This window comes from Phragmites australis, chromosome 21 (assembly GCF_958298935.1).
Source record: "Phragmites australis chromosome 21, lpPhrAust1.1, whole genome shotgun sequence".
Classification (NCBI taxonomy): Eukaryota; Viridiplantae; Streptophyta; class Magnoliopsida; order Poales; family Poaceae; genus Phragmites; species Phragmites australis.
Genome location: NC_084941.1, coordinates 9,488,875 through 9,507,782, shown reverse-complemented (window position 1 = coordinate 9,507,782; position 18,908 = coordinate 9,488,875). Strand labels below are relative to the sequence as shown.

Genomic DNA, 18,908 nt, shown 5'->3' with positions numbered 1-18,908 from the left:
CACTTGGGGAACCCTGTCCAATCCAAACCTGATCGTGCCCAACGTGACGTCTCCGCGAGCATTCGGTCGAGCACCTTGCGCTAGCTGAAGTTAATCACATGTCAAGCACTTAGCAAGATGGATGTAATGCACCCTATGAGTGTATCAATAAAACTATCTGTACTGTAAAAAAAGCTTGGTCGTGTTATGTGCTTTTGAGAGCCGGTAGCGCACAAAACCATCTCAAGGTGGTGTGCAGTACGCCACTGGCCATCGAAAACGGAATCAGAACGAATACGCTAGCATTGCAGGCTTGCTGGTTGCAGCCGCCCCCCGTCCCTCGAGATCCAAACACTACCCTTCCCTGCCTGCCAACCTCGAGCTTCTTCCTCCGTTCGCCCACTGCGCGACTCTCTCCAAAACCCTCTGCTTTCCCGCGGCTCTCTCCCGAGGAGAGAATTTCAAAAACCCTCACCCCGTCCCCCGCTCTTTACCGGAGCGCCTCGGCTCGGCTCCGCACCCTAGGGTTTCTCCGCTTCCCTCGCCGCCGGCCATGGAGGCGGTGGTCGTCGACGCGGGCTCCAAGCTGCTCAAGGCCGGCGTTGCGGCGCCCGACCAGGCCCCCGCGCTGGTGAGCGAGCGGATCTCCTGGTGCCCTCAGATTCTCATGCTTTTTTCTGTGGATTTTTTGTTGAGATTTTCTTTTTGGGGGGTTTGCTGGCCAGGTGATGCCCTCGAAGATGAAGCTGGAAGTCGAGGACCAGCAGCTGGCCGACGGCGCGGTGGTGGAGGAGGTGGTGCAGCCGGTGGTGCGCGGCTTCGTCAAGGACTGGGACGCTATGGAGGACCTGCTCAACTACGTCCTGTACAGGAACATCGGGTGGGAGACTGGGGACGAGGGCCAGATCCTCTTCACCGAGCCGCTGTTTACGCCCAAGGTGATGACACTTCGTGTTCTGTTAAAATCAAGCTTGTTAAGATGCTTTGTGTAGTATTATTCCTGTGTAGTCTGTCTAGGGTGGCCAATCGCGGCCTAAATTGTATCAGGACTAGTAAGTGGGGGTTGCTTTTAGGTGGATTTCAAACTTTCAATGTGCACGATTAGTAATAGGTCCTGGGTGGACCTAAAAAAAGTAATGGGGGTAACGTTTTTCTTGGTTTAATCATTAATTGGGTTGGGGTATTGTGTACTTCTGGTCTTAAGTCTTAACCCAACAACCTAATGTGCATGATAGCATATATGTTGATGACCAGCCTAAACAACACTTAGTTACGTTTTGACATGCTCTTCTATGATCTCAAATCATAAACTATTAAGTATTAACTAGATGATCATGCCAAACTATGAGGTAAAACCTTTTGATATGCTGGTGATGTATGTGCATAGTGGATTTAACGATCTATGTGTAAGTTGTTAACACATGGGGAAGTGGGGAACTATGATTGAATTTGGTATGTTTTCTCTTATCTGAGCTGAGATGGACTCCCATATTTACTATGGTTACCGTGGCCCAAGTTTCCACATTGTGCACTTAAGTGCATGCCCTTTTGTTGAGGTTACCCTTTGAAACTTACTAGGAAATTGTAGCCCTAGGTCAGTTTGTATATGCATTTGAATATGAGATTTTAAACATGCCCATCTCTTCATACTTCTGCTCAAGTTTAAGTGTTTAAATCAATAGCTTAGCTGCTTCTCTGTGCCAATTAGAAATTATTGAGTTGCCGTGCTTGGTGCCCTCCTTCTGGTGTGATGTTTTCTGGTGGCTGATAGCATATGAATTGAGGGGATCATAGCAGCACATGTTTAGATGTACTGTATGGTGCGTCCCTTAAGTAGGCTTAACACATCCTGGAGCTGTAATATAATATATCTTCTAGTTTCTTCAAATTTTTCTTTGGCATTGCTCATGTTTTGGGTGTGTCTAATGCATTGCTTTAGCAGTGCTTTTTAATAATACTTCTCTTGATGCTCTCTTCAGGCTCTTCGTGAACAATTGGTGCAGCTTATGTTTGAAAAATTCAACGTTTCAGGCTTTTATGACTCAGAACAGGCTGTATTGTCACTCTATGCAGTTGGACGCATTTCAGGCTGCACAGTTGACATTGGGCATGGGAAAATAGGTACTATCGCCAAATCTATAGTATCTTTACTTTGGATTATTCAGATTTAGATTGCAGTTCTGTTGATTCTTTTGTGATAGGTTTTCTGAAGTTGTTCACCTTATGTTTCTTTTGTCCTTGTGAATTGAGCATGCTTTCCCTGTAGAATTTGAATCCATTGCTGATTACATCAATCCTTTACTTACGTTTAACTTTTATGGACTGCTTTCTACAATCCTTTTAATAGTCATATGGTTGTACCCATAATAGCCTTTGATGATCTTTAAGGACATGCAAACATCACACAAGGATAACGTAAATTCTTTATGTCAATGATTTTCAAGAATGCTTATGCTGCATTACCATGGTAATTGCTTTTAAGTAATTCATGTAGTCAAGCAAATCAACCATGATTTGTATTGTAGTGTTTAGTGTTGCACCTTTTCGCTTGTGCATTTTTGTATATAATTGCGTCGCATTCCTTCACCTAAATATCATTTACCTTTCCTAAAAAGATGTATTAATTATGTTTCAAATTGTTAACTTTTTAGAATTGCTTGCTCATCTTTTGCCCCTTTATACCCAGACAGATCTTTCTGTAGGTTCTTACAGTGAGGAAGAAATCTGATGTTTCCTTTTCAACTTGGTTGTTAATAAAGAATAAAGGAAAAACTAAATGTATTAAATGGAGTACCTTACAAGAGGCTGTTTGAGGGACTGGTGCTTATAATCGAATATTGAGATTGAACATATGAAAACGGTATCAGTTGTCTTGAAAATACTTTCATTATATAATAACTTTATTAGGTTTTTAAATATATCCCAAGATCAATAAGTGATCAAAGTTGTATTTAGAGAACATGCCGATGCCCAAAGTGACATCCTTTTGTGACTGGAGGGAATACATTGTTCTATTAAGCGTCACGTATTGACAAAGTAATCAAAAGATCAGAGTAGATATAAAGAAACAGCGTACATAATATTACACCTACTTGCCAGCTTCTTTAAATCTTTATTTCGTAGATGCCAGTGACTCCCAACTCCCAAGGTGCAAATCATATTGATATTTGCCACCATTTACTCCATTAACACAGCAAAGGATTTAGGGACTAGGGGGAATTATTTGGAATGTATACAGATAGCAGTACTTGCATTGCTGTTTTCTTAAAAAAATTCCAGCTGTGGATTTATAGTTATATCTATCTTTTGGTTGGTATTTTGGTGGCTTTAAAAAAAAACTCTTATTCCATTTTTTGGATTTATTAAGTGTGGAATAATTGGTGACTTCTTTGTTAGAGAATTGAGACAATGTAGGATCTTACTTGAATGGCTACCTTTGAAAAACAAGACTCTGCTCTACACTGCAGTATGACATTTTGGTACATCGTTGTCCTTCTAGTGCATGTTTTACTTCATTAACCAGGATTTGTTCTCGCAACCACCCTTTTCTATAGTGGTGGGCAAGCAACATTGCTGTTGGAGAGTGACATTTTCTTTAATTTTACCAGATATTGCTCCAGTTTGTGAAGGTGCTGTTCAACATGTAGCATCGAAGAGACTTGAGATTGGAGGAGTTGACTTGACAAACCTATTTGCACAAGAGCTGAAAAAATCTAACCCATCAGTAAGCTTTGATCCCTCTGATGTTGAGAGGCTGAAAGAGCAGTACACATGCTGCACAGAAGACCAGTTGGCCTTTGAAGCTATAGAAAGCTCATGCCAGCCAGAAAGGCACACTCTTCCTGATGGGCAGGTTTGTTATTCTACATTTCTTTTGTTGTAAATGTTGTGCCAAACATTCACCTTGTTCCTCTCTTAATGCGTGATAATGAATTCATCTTCGTAAAATTCTTGATACTTGTTTGTTTACTCTGTTAAGTTTGCGAAATGTCTTGGCACCCAATTATTATGCTAAATCTAAGCAAACCAAAAATCCAAAATTTAATAATTGCTTCTTCCTTCAGGTTATAACAATTGAGAAAGAGCGTTATATTGTTGGTGAAGCTTTGTTTCAACCACATATTTTGGGCTTAGAAGATTATGGCATTGTTCAGCAGCTAGTTACCAGTGTCTCAAACGTGTCATCAGAGTACCATCGGCAGCTGCTTGAGAACACCATGTTATGCGGTGGCATCATATCAATGGCTGGTTAGTTATTGCTTGCCCTTGCAAGATGCCTTTCGTTATTTGCAAAAAAAGATGCCTTTTCTTCAACTTTTGTTTTACATGGCAAATGCATGTCCTTTATCTATAAAGGGTGATTAAAACATATGTTTACTAGTAGACTACAGCATTATTCAAGATGAAAATCTGCATTATATACAACTGATTACGTGGATGCCAATGTTGTGTGACCTATGCACCACTAGTGTGGTCTTAGAAAAAAAGCAGTCCGGTACTCTACTCTTCTACATTCCTATGTTCCAGAACAAATAAATGGAACCAGTTAGAATGTTATCCTATTTGAGAACCTATGCTGTTGGAACTGACATCTCGTTTGGTTGCAATGAAACTGGAATCTGTTATAGCACTTGGGAATCTCTTGTACTTACATTAGTTGTCCTGTGGATAAAATAGTAAAGATTATGCTGAGTATGTGGACCACAGTGGAAGATATGTTGGTTAAATAAGACTTAGACAGCTGAAACTGATTATAGATATTGTAACCAGCAGTTCTTTATACAACTACGTTTTATGGCATGGTTACAGACTTGCATGTTTACTTCCTTCCTCTTGCTTCCTCACGTATCACGTATCAATTCGAACAATTTCCCTTCTTTACATACCCTAATTCATCTGAAATTCTTTTTGTTTTTGATTAGACACTTTTAATCACTCATGTTCATATTACTTTCTTTTCTCAAGGTTTTGAGGACAGGTTCCAGAGAGAAGCAAATATGTCTGCTTCAGCAATCCGCCCATCTCTTGTCAAGGTAACCTCCCTCTCGCTACCTGTCAGTCCACACTTCTCACCTAACCTGCCCACTACTAACTGAATGTGCATTTACTCCAGCCCCCAGAATACATGCCTGAGAACCTAGCAAGGTACTCGGCCTGGTTGGGTGGCGCAATATTGGCCAAGGTCGTTTTCCCTCAAAACCAGCATGTCACCAAGGGCGAGTACGACGAGACGGGCCCATCCATTGTGCACAAGAAGTGCTTTTAGAAACAGCTGTGCCTTTAACTTTCATGGTTGGTGCGCCGTTTACTGCCGCTTTTCGTTTGCTGATGTGGGTCGTGTATGACCGCGGCTGAAACTTGACTGTGTTGCAGGTGCTGATTCTGTTGGTGCTAATTTCCTTGGTACTGAGCTGTTCATGGTCTTGTGGTGCACATGGCCCCTTGGCTCGGTTAGATTGTATTGCCCCTAGCTTATTTAGAGTGCAGTAGATTCTAAGATTGACATCTATTTATTAGTAATGTAAACTGGTAGCAGAAAGTCTGCGAGATGCTTCTGAAAGCTGCATTTATGTTGCATTATCTGTTCAGTTAGCATACGGAAATGTCTGTATTCTCTAATTCTATTCATTCATCCTACAGAATCCAAACGTTCAGAAGTTTGTTTTGTCTCGAGAGAACGAACTACCGTGCACTGCCATGATTTTCTCCTCATTTTTCTTGAGATACCGTGTACGAGTGTGTGAGCATAATGTTGATTTTAGTTTCGAATGATACTGGGTACACATGCATTTATTGCTTGAATCTATACTCATAAAATGGATGGATTGTGACAGCTTCAAATAATCTTCATGGGACATTTTACGATCAAATGGTTTACAATTAAAATTTGGTCTCCCATCTCATCTCTACATTGTTTGTAAACTTTTAATAAAGTTAGAAATTTGTAATTAATATACGCTATTAGTATAAAAAAATATTAATATAAATTTATTTCCTTCTATCTATAGGGGTGTATCATTAGTTTTTTTAGTTATTATTTTTTCATGGATTTTTTATTTTTATTATAATATTATTGATTTTACGTGTGTGAAATACGAGTACAGTTGCTAGTTTGATAGGGCTGTCACTGGGCTGCTTTTCCTTGTTTGGTATGCAAAGGAGTGGAGAAGTCACTCACAGATGCGTAGGAATAGATCAGCATCAATGGCTGGTAGGTCAATACATATTTTTAATGAAATTTTATATCAAAGGGCATCTGTCTCTTTACTTCCGACACCATTGATCTATGAACTGTATTGCAAGGTACAACAATACAAAACCAGGGCAAAGCTTGGACCTTCGGCCCACAAGTTTTCGTATGTTTATTTGCTAATAAAGCAAATTGACGATGGTGTATGTTCAGCGGAATTGTATTTGTGTGAAGCTAAACTGCAGAAAGTAAAAACCCAGACTATTTCGTGACGTACCACTGACCCCTCTGTTTCGCCTGTCGAATGAATGTAATTCAATATTATGGATCAATTTGAAAAAGGGGAAAACATATTGATCAAACCACTATTCCTCACTCGGGAAGATTTACCAAAACCCGACACCATAGCCGGCTCATCAAAAAGCTGAAATAAACTGGACGGGAATCAGCAATACACCGCCGCGAACAAAGGTTGTGTACAATGAACCTAACTGAATGTCAAAATCAATAGCAAGTTCTCTCAAATCAAAATGAAAAAAAAAGGAGAGAAATCAGGGTCAAGCTTGTCCCGTTGCTCAAGAAAGAGTCATTAAACCACCGTCAAATCAGCATTCTTCAATGAACCAGAGATAAAGATGTGTTTGGTTGAAGACCATAAATGGATAGTCGGATCATCCTAATTTGTTTTATCGATAGAATGAATTAATTTTTTTATTTGATTGGTTGAGTGGGACTATTCTTTTTTTTTTAAGTTGAAGGGATAAGAGTGGACATGATATACTTTTCTGTTTGAGTAGAGGAATGTGATATGCTGAATTTATTATGATGAACTCTTTATTAATGAGTGGTGAATTTATCAACTTTAGTTCCATGCTACTCTGATACCTGAATGATTGAATTACAATTTGTCTTCACTCTTCCTTAGTTCTAGTGTGTCCTATCCTATACGATGCCATTAATATGTTGTACTGCAATTTGGATACCTTCTTCTGATGATTGTTGCTAGTTGAGTTCAACACAAATTGACAATTTACCACTTTAGTGTAGCTAAAAGGGAAGATATATACCTATACAGATATTAGCAACACACCACAATAAAAACACAGATCCATATAAATTAAATTCATACGATCTATAATTCAATATTTTAGATTGAAAAAAAAACACAAGTCCGCAGAAATTAAAATCATATAATCTATAGTTCAATGTTTTAGGTTTAGTAGCAAAAGCAAATGCCCATCCACCCTCCGTTGAATAAGCTTGTTCGCTCCCAATCCACCAACCAAACACGGAGATCCCAAAATACTTGTACCGTCATCAAAACACACCCAAGATGGATAAGCGCATCACCAACCCCTTGGCCAAATTTACCTGCTGAATGCTGCTAAAAACCCGTGACGGCCTCACCGTGCCCAAACGAAACCGGGGCGGGCGCTTCACGGAAAGCAAGCAAAGCGGAGACCGCCCGGTTTCCACTCCGCCCGCGGCGTCCCCCGCTGGGCCCCGCAAATCCACGGCCGTCAGTAGATATCCGTACCCCGAAGCTCCCCGTATGGATATTTAGCGATATTTTTGTGTGGGCCCCACATGAACCCGCCCCGCCACGTCGTATCAGCAGTCTACCCACGCAATCATGACATCTTGATGACAGGTGGGACCCGAAACGTTCTGGCCCCGCGCGCCAGGGAGCGAAGCGTAGAGCGTGTGCGTCTCTTCGGATGCGCGGAGATGTGGGCGCGCCCGGGGAGGCCCTGTTCCTCGTCGTCGCCCTCGACCCCGCGAGTGGCAACAAAAAGAGGAGGGCCGGGTTGGAGTTGGACTCGGCTAGAAGAAGCGAGCGAGCGAGCGAGGAAAGGAAAGGAATCCAAGCCGGGGGCGCGAGGGAAGGCAACCAGGTAGAATCCAATCGACGAGTGGGAGGGAGGCGACGAGCTTTAGGCAGGGTTCTGGGTTCTGCCGTGCGATTTAGCTCTCGCAGCGGGAGGGACGGACGGAGGGGGAGGCCGCCGGCCGATGCGGAGGTTCCAGGACTCCGTGAAGGCCCTCGAGGCCGACATCGAGCACGCCAATGCGCTGTGAGTCCAAGAAGAAGAAACCTCTTCTTCATTCGACGCTTGCTTGCTAGTGTTAAAGGTGGAGTATTTTCTTCTGTTCACCGTAATCGCCGCTGAAATTTCTTGCTCGCTCGCGCGCTTGCAGGGCGTCGGAGTTCCTGAGGGACTACGACGGGTCGGTGATCCAGATGCGGATGGCGTACAGCGCCGTCGCGCATTTCCTCCTGCAGTGGACCGACTGCAAGCTTGCCGGGAGGCTTGGCCTCCTCAAGATCATGCTCTACAAGGTCTTGTCTTTTCTTGTTCCCTCCCTCGCCGCCATGCTCGATTCGATTGCAACGCACGAGCTGGTTATTCAATTGCCGTTTCTTGGTGATGCAACAGGTGTACGCGGACGGCTCGACGGCGCTGCCGGATTGGGAGCGGGAGGCCAGCATCAGGGAGTTCTACGGTAATTAATTAATCCCCTTAAACCCGTCAGTTCCTTGTTGATGTCGTGTCGTCCAGTTCTGACGGCGGTTTCGCCGTGCCGTGCAGGCGTCATATTCCCGTCGTTGCTGCAGCTGCCGAGCGGGATCACTGAACTCGACGAGAAGAAGCAGAGGAGACTCTGCTTGCAGAAATTCAGGAGGGAGGAGACGCTTTCCGAGGTGGACTCGGAGAGGGAGCTCGAGTGCGGGATTTGCCTCGAGGTTAGCCGCAAGATCGTGCTGCCGGACTGCGCCCACACGCTGTGCACGCGGTGCTTCGAGGATTGGTATGAGCTCTTTTGATCCCCTTCCTCACCCTCATTGGCTATATTGTAGGAAGGATTGTTGTTTGTAGTTACTGCATCTGCACAAAATTTCGTCGTGTTAGCGCATACTTAGTTAGTTTAGTTCTAAATTCTAATGAGCTTCGGAGCTGAATTACCAGTTAGCTGAATGTTGTTTGGATTGGGAACCATGGATACTTGGTTTTAGTGAACTCCACTTCTTCATGAAGTGCTGTTCTGAAGGAAGCAAATTCAGCTGGAAGCTTCCTACTACCCTTTTGTGCCATAAAGGTCTTCTTCAGGTTGCTATTCTGTCTGCAGAATTCCAAAACCACGATGCAAGCTGTGCATCCAAGCAAACTTCGGACAAAAAAGACATTTTGTGCTCAGGACGCAGAATTGTAGGAAGCTTTCTATTGAATTAGCAGCCCGCTCCCGAGTTGGTAGCTCGGTGCCACAATGATCCTTCTCATTTTGGTTTATGCGGTTTATGTTGATACTTTGGGTTTAAGATTTCTGTTTATGTTGAGATGTAGACACAAAGCGGCCACATCCACAGCCCTTTAGATCATTCTTTTGATTGGCTCAGGGATCAGGATAGGCATCAGTTTCTTAATTACGTCAATTTTTAATTTTCAGTGGATCACTGTGTGCTTGTCAGCAAGCATAACAACTCCGTCCTTTCACTTCCTGCCTAATCTGTCATATCCTTAAATTGTAGCTTGTTGAGCGCTCGCCTTGTAGTACAAATCTATTGCAACTGATCACCCTAACGGTGGGCCATAACGAAGTTCACTGCCTCTCATTGCAGGAACGCCAAATCAAAGTCCTGCCCCTTCTGCCGGGCCTGCCTCCAGAAGGTGAAGCCGAGCAACCTGTGGATGTACACCGACGACAGCGACATTGTGGATATGGATACCTTGACAAGGGAGAACATCAGGCGACTCTTTATGTACATAAATAAGTTGCCACTTGTAGTCCTCCACGTAGTTGAGCTTGACATTTACGAGTACCGTATCAAGTAAACCGCTCTTTGTTCATACATACCCTTGATGCTTGGTTTTCAAGTTCATCGGCTGTTTCGCGCTTGTTGGTTTGTCAGTGTGAGGCTGCTAATACCTGGGGGCTGACCATCGTGGGAATTTCCAAGGTTTCAGAGATTACTGAATTCAGATGTGTGGCCGATCTGCGGTGCTTGCCTGGAGGAGAATGGTGTGCATCGAGTGATTAAAGTGGTGGTCTTTTGTTGTCCTACTATTATTGTAGTTTTTAGTTGCGTAACAAAGGGGTCCCGTAGCTCAGTTGGTTAGAGCGTTGGTCTTATGAGCCGAAGGTCGCGGGTTCGAGCCCCGCCGGGACCATGCTTATTTTTAAGAATGAATTATTATTTTTAATATAAAACTATAATATTGTGTATTAATTTTACATAAAATTTTATTTTAATTAGATTTATTAAAAATAGTCTTATATTTTTCTAAAATATTTTAAAACTTTTTTTTTTGTCTAAAATCCAAGTACAATCTATTTTAATTAAATTCAATTAAAAATATGTGTAGAATTTAAATTAAAATTATCTAAAAAAGTTATTTTTATAACTCATAATAATTTTTAGTATCTTAAATAAAATCTTAAAAATATAGAAAATTTACTAATATTTTTCTTATATGACGAACTAAAATTATTTTCAGTCATAGGTTATATGGTGAAAAAATTAGTTTCTTTGTAAGTATATAATTTAGACTCTCTTTTTTGCCATATAAATTAGGTTAAAAACAGTTTTAGAAATTAGTGCATCATATAAGAAGAATGTTAGTGATTTTTTTACATTTTTAAGATTTTATTTGAAACCTTAACAATTATTAGGAATTATAAAAATAGTATTTTTGGAGAATTTTAGTTTAAATTCTACACATTTTTTTATATGAATTCAATTAAAATATGTTGCACATGTATTATGAAACACGTAAAAAAATTTCTAAAATTTTGAAGAAATATAAAACCAAGTGTATAATACTTATAATTTTGTGTTCCTGTTTATAATATTTATAGTTGTATGTTATAAATGAAACAATATTTACAGTTTTGTACCATTTTTTTTTACCCTTTTGGCTAAGGTTGGAAACAACGCATTGCCCCTTCACCGCACATCCACCTCGCCGTCGCACTCCGATGCCCATGGGCCCTCGCTACCGTCGCGCTCATCTGACCGGCCGGGCTGCGCGACCTGCCTTGGGCCGCCGGCGCGCCGTCACGCGCGCGGGTGGTTAGGCCTTCCAGATCCTGGTCCGGCTGGGCGACCCCGTGGCGAGAAGTGCCTCCGAATTGTCAAACTGCACTCGTCGCTCGATCTTATTGCCGAGATTCTCCGTAGCAGTATCTCTCAAAGTGAGGAACAAAGTCGGTCACCAAACTACGTGAGGACAGCCGAGTTTTTTCCTTATAATTTTCTAAAAAATAATTAAAAATATATTTAAAATGAGAAGATTTACAAAATTAGGCATCTACCATCCTTAAAAAACTACAGACTTTTAGAAGGCGGTCATGCCATCGTGGCGCCCTCATAATGTTCGGTAGGTCTTACCACTTTCTGAGGGGATGGTTAGGCTCACGCCCTTCTACCGTCCTATAAAGAGGCGGTTAGCCCTCGTACGTCCGAGGATATAGCTTAAACATCCTCTTAGAGGACGATAAGAGTGAGCGTATCTAGGTATGAGCCTAACCGTCTTATGAGAGAGAGCTAAGGGTCATAGTGGTGTTGCACCTGCCATGGTGGCACGAGCGGCTAGCTTACCACCCTCTAAAAGACTAGACTTTTGAGAGAATGGTAGACGTTTAGTTTCGTAAATCTTTTTATATAAAGTATATTTTTATAATAAATTTTAAAAAATATAAAAATAAAAAAGCTCGACGACAGTCACTGAGCGTATATTAGCACACAATCTACCTAACATTTCGCAACAGCAATACATGCCTCTAAACGAGATTTTTTTGGTACAAACTATTTCTATGAAATTCCTGCATGCCAAACGGATTAGGATTGTTGTCATCCTGATTGCAATATAGTAAATAGTATCGTAATTGTCGGTATAATAACTGTTTCATCTCTTTTTATTACATCAAGTGAGTGTGGGTATTTATAGGTATACCTAAATCACTACCGTCATCATTACATTTTTATTCCTTATGCACAGGAACATTCTTACTAACACCAGAGAACATAGAATATCTCAGAGGTATTACGGTCATTATCTAACTACATTGCCCTAAGCAACCAAATCTCGACACATGTCCCAGTGACCCTCACTGGACCCTTCATCGAGGCTAATGACGATCTCCCTTCGGTCATTTCTTGATGGGGTTTCAGCTAACTTGCGGGTTCCTTTTTAGGTGAGCCTTTGCTCTGTTACCGAAGGTCCTCGCACCGTATTCCTTTGGCCATATGGCTTCACTGCACCCTTCGGCCTTCAACTCTTTGTCGTGCCCCTTTAGGCCTCGGGCTTGTCCTCTGGGCTTCGCCCCTTGGGCTTTGCTACGTCTTCTCGAGCCTAACTCTTACAGAGCATAAAGGGAACTATCCCTACTTTAATGTTAGCCTCTCTGTTTCGATTATTGGGATTTGACCGTTGTGACCGAAATCAACGAACGGGGACCCATACGGTACCATTCCCTCAATAGTGGCCCCTTCACGGTTTTGGTCCTGGCTTTGAGAGGCCGAAGGCGAGAAGTTTTAGATAGTGGGGTGGTACCTTTGTCTAGGTCCCCCTCTTTGGCCGACTGAAGTCAATTTTCCAAAAAAAAAGACAAAACTAACTTGTTACAGTACATATGGCATGAAAAATATACCTATAATTACTAAGTAAGGGCATAACCTCTGCTATAATGTGGTGAAACAAAACAAAATACATTCATCGATGATGGCGTCAGCCATTCAAATACTTGCTAATAGTGCTCGAAATGTAGTCCCCCTGTGACCTATACAACATATCTACGCATTATGCGAAGTGTAAATGCTTCTCTTCTTTTCGCGAGCTAACCTACTCTGGACTTGGCATGAACCAAGTGCCCAAGTCCCACTGATGTTCTATGGGACGGTCTGGCCGATGGTCGAGACATTCGCTACGAAGTGCCATTGCCAGAAGTAATATTGGGCTCCGCTGTGGCCGTCGAGCCATCTGAGGAAGTGAATGCAGCCTTTGCGAAGCTTGCGAGGTCCCTATCCCCTGCGAGGATGTACCATATGTTATCCCAGCTCTGTAATATGATTTTCTCATGGAGTTCTAGGACCGCCATCTAGTTCACGTGACCCACAAGGTTCTAGCACTCGTTGTTGCCTTTAAATCTATGTGACACCTTCATGGTGAGGTCCACCGGATGTCGTCTAGTGATGGAGCCCAAAGTGTGTTGCTTCAGAGGAGGACTATGAGACCTCCTGCTTGAATGATGCACATAGGTTCTCCTCCTTCAGGCCATATGCCCATATGCCACCATGATACTTACTCGAAGCGCTCTACAGATGTGACATAGCGGTTACGGTACAAGTAGATGACAATAATTTTTTCTGCTTCAGCCCACAGCTTTTGGCGTATGAAGAAGCCCTTCGGGTTCTATAGCGGGCCCATTTCGGGAGCCGAGGTAGCACAAACACTTGTCTGGTCAGCGGGTTTATGACTCTCACAGAGCCGTCATCGTAGTCAAACCCTATCAAGTAGCTCCCCTCGAAGGTCCTGAAATTTGTTCTACGCCTTGCGAACGAAAGGACTCACACAATGAGAGTCAGCTCCTCTGTAAGCGAATAGAATGACATCTCTCCTAACTCATGGACTTCGTTCATCCGAAGGACCCTTGGGACGAACTATGAGTGCTCTTCATGGTAGACGTAGTTGCGCCAACGGGAACAAACCTCCCTAAAGGACACAAAGTCCCTCAGTTCGTCGAGGCAGTCAATGATGTCACGATGGGTTGGCTACGGAAGTTCTGCCCACTCCATAACTATCTTTGGGGCTTCGCTGAGTCTTTGACGTCGCTGGCTAGATGACGAGCATTAATGATGGTTGGGCATGGAGTTGTGTGGGGTTCATAGTGGTAAGTTCGGTATTCATATGCGACAAATTGGGTCAGTTTTAGGTAGTGAACAGTCGCTCGTCACTTTGGATTCAGTGGCAATGGTTACGATTAGCCATGGAAACCCATGCGTCTCAGCATGTGCGTCGTATGACATTATGGCTTCATACGATAGCGCTGGTACTAACGAGGCCGTTGTGGCAACCAATCTGGCGGTTCCACATCTCATGATGAATAATAGATAGTTACCATATCTGGGTACCCCAGGGTGTCCTGTAATTCTCGGAGCATATCTCTATCTTTGAGAAGGGGATCCCTGAAAGAAAGGAAACTACCTGTAGATGCCTAAGGTAGCCTGTAGCCAGGAAGGTTTAACTCCAAGAACGGGAAGGAATACTCAAGAGGACATACGAAACCCTCATATAAATATAGAGCCAAGGGACCCTACGAGGGAGGGAAAAAAAAGAGAGGAGAAAAAGCAGAACAAGTGCACCACAAGCCAACATAAGCAAAGGAAGAAGTCATTGACTAGGTTTAGATCCACCTAGACTAGCTATACCCTCTTTGTAACATGCTCAGATCTATACAAGACAAACATGACATATGGTTATTGTCGTTAGGGAGGTCCGAACCTGTTAAAAAACCCCTGTGTATTCCTCTTGTGATTCGTCTACTCAAAGCATCCTCCTATTCTTCAACAAGTTCGTTAGATCGACGGTTTACCAATTATCGATAGCTGGTGCTATCTGTGGGGATCATGACAAAAGGTGTTGAAGAGTCTATACACGACAGGCAACCGACATTGCCCAAAGATTCGTCGAAAACCGGTTTTTCTAATGATGGGTTCTATGACAACTTCACCCCTCTTTCCGATGAACCAACAATCAATCGGGTGGATTTTAGTGATGAACTTTCTGGCGATGATTCAAGTGATGAGGTAAGTTGATTTATGGATCAATGCGCCAAAGATTAGGACATCAAGTTTGAATCACTTGGCTGTCAAGACAACTGTGAATGTCCGATTCATAGCAAGTCGGGATCAATTCCCACAATTTTGACAACACGGATTGTCGATACTAACCCGGAGCAATTCGACGGAGCATCCACGATGGATCTAGACACTTCCTATAGCAAAGATTACCCCCAAGAAGTTTTCGCTATTGGAGATGGAGGTGATGATTTGGGTCGTCATCTGGAGGTGATGATTTGGGTCATCATGATGACGACCCTGCAAATGGTCAGGGTCCTTCGGCCCCAGTAGCGGGCAATGGTCAGCCTCACGCGGGCACACCACATCTGGCCTTTATCGAATCCCCGATCATACAGTCTTCTGATTACCAATAGGGAATTGATTGCTTTAAATATGCTACTGCTAAGAGGATCCTCTTTCTACAAGAAGCCCTTATGCGCCCTCCGACCACAAATCTAGCTACCCCAGCCGGTGTAGCGAAAATGGCCCTATTAGACCATGATTGTGATTTTGGTGATTAATGACAATATAGTCAATGGGACTAACATGTTTGTCAAAGGCAGTTATGAGCTGGATATCACACCAGAGTATTTTGTAACTTGTATCATGGTGCAGAAGACTATAACTCACAGGATACTATAAGGGCTACTATAAGGTCTACCAGTTGTTCTCATATCGGGGTCCTCGGCTCGCCAGATTATAAGCTTCCAACGAGAGCCGTCTTGAAGTCTATTCATCGCGGAGTGAAAAATAGCCTCTCATGTTTTCTTCAACAAGTACTAGCGTACCCGCAGACAAGCTGAAGCCCTTGCTAGCGCCTGGGACATTGGTTCCAATGTTTCGGCCTTAGCGATGACCGGAACCAATGTAGCACATGGTGGGGACGAAACAGAAGGAGCCCAGGTGTGACTTTTTTAATCCTGGCTTCCGCAATATGTTTTATTAGGTCATAAGATAGGTTGTAGGCCAGGGCCTCTGCTATGATTTTGTAGGGATATAAGTCTTTGCTAGTCTTTTGTATGGCAAACTTTTGGTAATGGAACAACCCTTTGTTGGCTTTGCTTATTCGTTCTCTTCACGTATTTCAATGTTTCAAATGCATTTCCAGACGTGGCCCTCATCCAATTTACAAGCAGGAGAAGGCACTGTTATCAGGCCCCAGCCCGAAGTCGGTTGTTCTAGATGAAATTCCTCCAGCGATGGAGTATGAATGTCTCTACATGTGTTTTGTGACATGGCATATATTTTTGCATCGATATCTGCAAGGAGAATTCAAAGACTATTATCATTGGCGAAGGGCCACCCAGAATGCCTCTAATGCCAAAGCATGTGCGGTATTGCGAAAGCACAGAGGAGCCTACTGAAGAGGGTGAATCTACGATGGCTGAAGCCTTTATTATGACTTCATCATCAGAGTCCTTTTGTTTTGGTAGCCCATCTGATTGGGAGATGGATCCAGAAGCTCCCTATGATGCAAGACACAACCTCGCCTTTCAGTCGGGGCGTAGCCACAGGTATACGGAGATTTTCTCCCATGATCCTTCGAGATCATCGGCCAATGCCCCGACTTCCATGCTCTTATGTGCATTCTGAGTTATTAAGTGTTTGTAACACTTAGGTCCAATTGGTATTTAGGAAAAATCGAGCCTGTGTGCGAGCATCAACCCCTTGTTTGTTATGAGAGAGTCCTTAGATTTTAGCCCCCAGCACCTTTAGGCTCGACCGATTTATCGGAAGGATTGATCCATTCATGTGGGTATCGACCCTCCGACTATCATGGGTGAGTCCTTAGACTCTAGCCATTAGGAATCCTTAGGTCCGACCAAATTATATAAGGATCTACCCTATTCATGTGGGTATTGACCCTCTGATTATCATGGACGAGTCCTTAGACTTCAGCCCTTCAGAACCCTTAGGTCTAGTCGGTTTATCGGAAGGATTGACCCCATTCATTTGAGTATCAACCATCCAATTATCATGGGCGAGTCCTTAGACTTCAGCCATTTGGAATCCTTAGGTCCGGCTAGCTTGTCGGAAGGATCGACCCCATTCATATGGGTATCGACCCTTCGATAATCATGGGTGAGTCCTTAGACTCTAGTCCTTGGGAACCCTTAGGTCTGGCCAGCTTATAGGAATGATTGACCCCATTCATGTGAGTATCGACCCTCCGATTATCATGGGTGAATCCTTAGACTTCAGCTCTTCAGAACCCTGAGGTCAGTCTGGCTTATCGAAAGGATCGACCCCATTCATGTGGGTATCGACCCTCCGATTATCATAAGTGAGTCCTTAGACTCTAGCCCTTGGGAACCCTTAGGTCTAGCCAACTTATCGGAAGGATCAACCCCATTCATATGGGTATCGACCCTCCAATTATCATGTGCGAGTCCTTAAACTCTAGCCCTTCGGAACCCTTAGGTTTGGTTAGCTTATTAGACGGATCGACCCCATTCATGTGAGTATCGACACTCTAATTATCATGGGTGAGACTCTAGCCCTTCGGAACCCTTAGGTTTGGTCAGCTTATCAGAAGGATCGACCCCATTCATGTGAGTATCGACCCTCCAATTATCATGGGTGAGTCCTTATACTCCACCCCTTCGGAACCCTTAGGTCTGGCTGACTTATCGGAATGATCAACTTCATTCATGTGGGTATTGACCATCCGATTATCATGGTGAGTATTTAGACTTTAGCCCTAAGGGAGCCCCTAGACTGCTACCCTCTATTGTTATAGGTGGGCCCTTTAGGCACTAACCCTTCGGGGCCCTCGGGCTCGTCCGTTTTTCATCAACAAAGTAGAAATACACATTCTTCTTTAGAGAATTAGCTTTGATTCTTCCAAGGGTTACATAAGGAGGCTACCTCGTTAAAAACCTTGCACCCAAGAATGAGGCTTCCCCCGTAAGAAAAAGAGTACAACTCTGATGGTACTTATATATTTGTAGAAAGTAAAGGCCATAGATAATCCTACCTATCCTAGCAGGTTGTACGAAGGTTGGTCCTTAGACCCAGTACTTGTGGAGCGAATCCCCATTCCACGTGTGAGCTAGTGTGTTACCATCTAAAGTGGCTAAGTGGTACGAACCTGGTCGTCAAGACTCTGTTATGACGAACGGACCATCCCACTTGGACTATAGCTTCCCAACCATTTCGTGGTTTAGCTTATGCCAGGGTACTAGGCCTCCGGGCCGATAGGTGACACCTAAGTTTTTTTTTATCGACCCAATGCCTAATCTCTTCCTGGTACTTCGCCAAGCTGGCAGCAGCAAGGCGAGTCTCCTCCACGAGATCCTTCGACACCCCCTCATCGCTAGTGTCTGTCGATAAAACCCTTAAGGATTTAACCCGGGCCTCCTCTGGGGTCATCGGTTCCTCCCCAAACAGCAAGCAGAATGGTATGAAGCCACTGGCCTAGTAAGCATTGTGCGGAGGGATCACAAGACCTTCAGTAGCTCCTCTACCCATTTTCCCTTAGGTAACCCCACAAGACACTTTGCTATTTCCGTTGAGATGCCTCCATTGGCCCTCTAAACATATCCGTTAGACTATAGGTGGCCTACTGATGCGGAGCGCTATCTAGTTCCCAAGCTACCGCAGAAGTGCTTGAATAGTGTTAAGTTGAATTGTGTTCCATTTTTGAGGGTCACTTCTCAGGGTACCCCAAAACAGCATACGATGTTCTGCCAGAAGAAAGGTTGAATGCTCTTTGCCATGATGCGGGCCAGTGGTATAGCTTTGGGCCACTTTGAGAAGTAATCCACAACTACCACTACGTAGTGCAGGTCTCCTGGCGCTCGAGGGAAAGGGCCAATGGCATCGATCCCCCATCGCGCCAATGGCCACACCAGAGGAATTGACTGAAGAGGACTTTGTTGGATGTGTGTCTGCTGTCCT

The 18,908-nt window shown here is 43.5% G+C and overlaps 2 protein-coding genes and 1 non-coding gene across 3 annotated transcripts; all 3 read left to right on the top strand.

Annotated features, from left to right (window-relative positions):
* The first annotated feature begins 282 nt into the window (after nucleotides 1–282).
* Nucleotides 283–5,636, top strand: LOC133903951 (actin-related protein 7-like). Its single transcript, XM_062345449.1, has 8 exons — nucleotides 283–610; nucleotides 705–917; nucleotides 1,959–2,100; nucleotides 3,588–3,832; nucleotides 4,044–4,227; nucleotides 4,945–5,012; nucleotides 5,093–5,271; nucleotides 5,353–5,636. The coding sequence occupies exons 1-7, from the start codon at nucleotides 533–535 to the stop codon at nucleotides 5,243–5,245; spliced, it is 1,083 nt and encodes a 360-aa protein (XP_062201433.1). The 5' UTR covers nucleotides 283–532; the 3' UTR covers nucleotides 5,246–5,271; nucleotides 5,353–5,636.
* Nucleotides 5,637–7,981: 2,345 nt separating this feature from the next.
* LOC133904151 (E3 ubiquitin-protein ligase AIRP2-like) lies at nucleotides 7,982–10,021 on the top strand. Its single transcript, XM_062345660.1, has 5 exons — nucleotides 7,982–8,244; nucleotides 8,369–8,510; nucleotides 8,608–8,674; nucleotides 8,761–8,980; nucleotides 9,789–10,021. The coding sequence occupies exons 1-5, from the start codon at nucleotides 8,183–8,185 to the stop codon at nucleotides 10,000–10,002; spliced, it is 705 nt and encodes a 234-aa protein (XP_062201644.1). The 5' UTR covers nucleotides 7,982–8,182; the 3' UTR covers nucleotides 10,003–10,021.
* A 243-nt stretch (nucleotides 10,022–10,264) lies between these two features.
* Nucleotides 10,265–10,338, top strand: TRNAI-UAU (transfer RNA isoleucine (anticodon UAU)). The gene has a single exon. It is a non-coding gene; the product is annotated as a tRNA-Ile (tRNA).
* The last annotated feature ends 8,570 nt before the right edge of the window (nucleotides 10,339–18,908 follow it).

What these genes read in the sequence shown, in the direction of transcription:
- LOC133903951 (XM_062345449.1), top strand. Translation starts at nt 533, where the DNA reads ATGGAGGCGGTGGTCGTCGACGCGGGCTCCAAGCTGCTCAAGGCCGGC. An exon ending in CATTGGGCATGGGAAAATAG is followed by an intron (nt 2,101 to 3,587) that starts GTACTATCGCCA and finishes TAATTTTACCAG; the next exon opens with ATATTGCTCCAGTTTGTGAA. An exon ending in TCCGCCCATCTCTTGTCAAG is followed by an intron (nt 5,013 to 5,092) that starts GTAACCTCCCTC and finishes CATTTACTCCAG; the next exon opens with CCCCCAGAATACATGCCTGA.
- LOC133904151 (XM_062345660.1), top strand. Translation starts at nt 8,183, where the DNA reads ATGCGGAGGTTCCAGGACTCCGTGAAGGCCCTCGAGGCCGACATCGAG. An exon ending in ATCGAGCACGCCAATGCGCT is followed by an intron (nt 8,245 to 8,368) that starts GTGAGTCCAAGA and finishes GCGCGCTTGCAG; the next exon opens with GGCGTCGGAGTTCCTGAGGG. An exon ending in CAGCATCAGGGAGTTCTACG is followed by an intron (nt 8,675 to 8,760) that starts GTAATTAATTAA and finishes CGTGCCGTGCAG; the next exon opens with GCGTCATATTCCCGTCGTTG.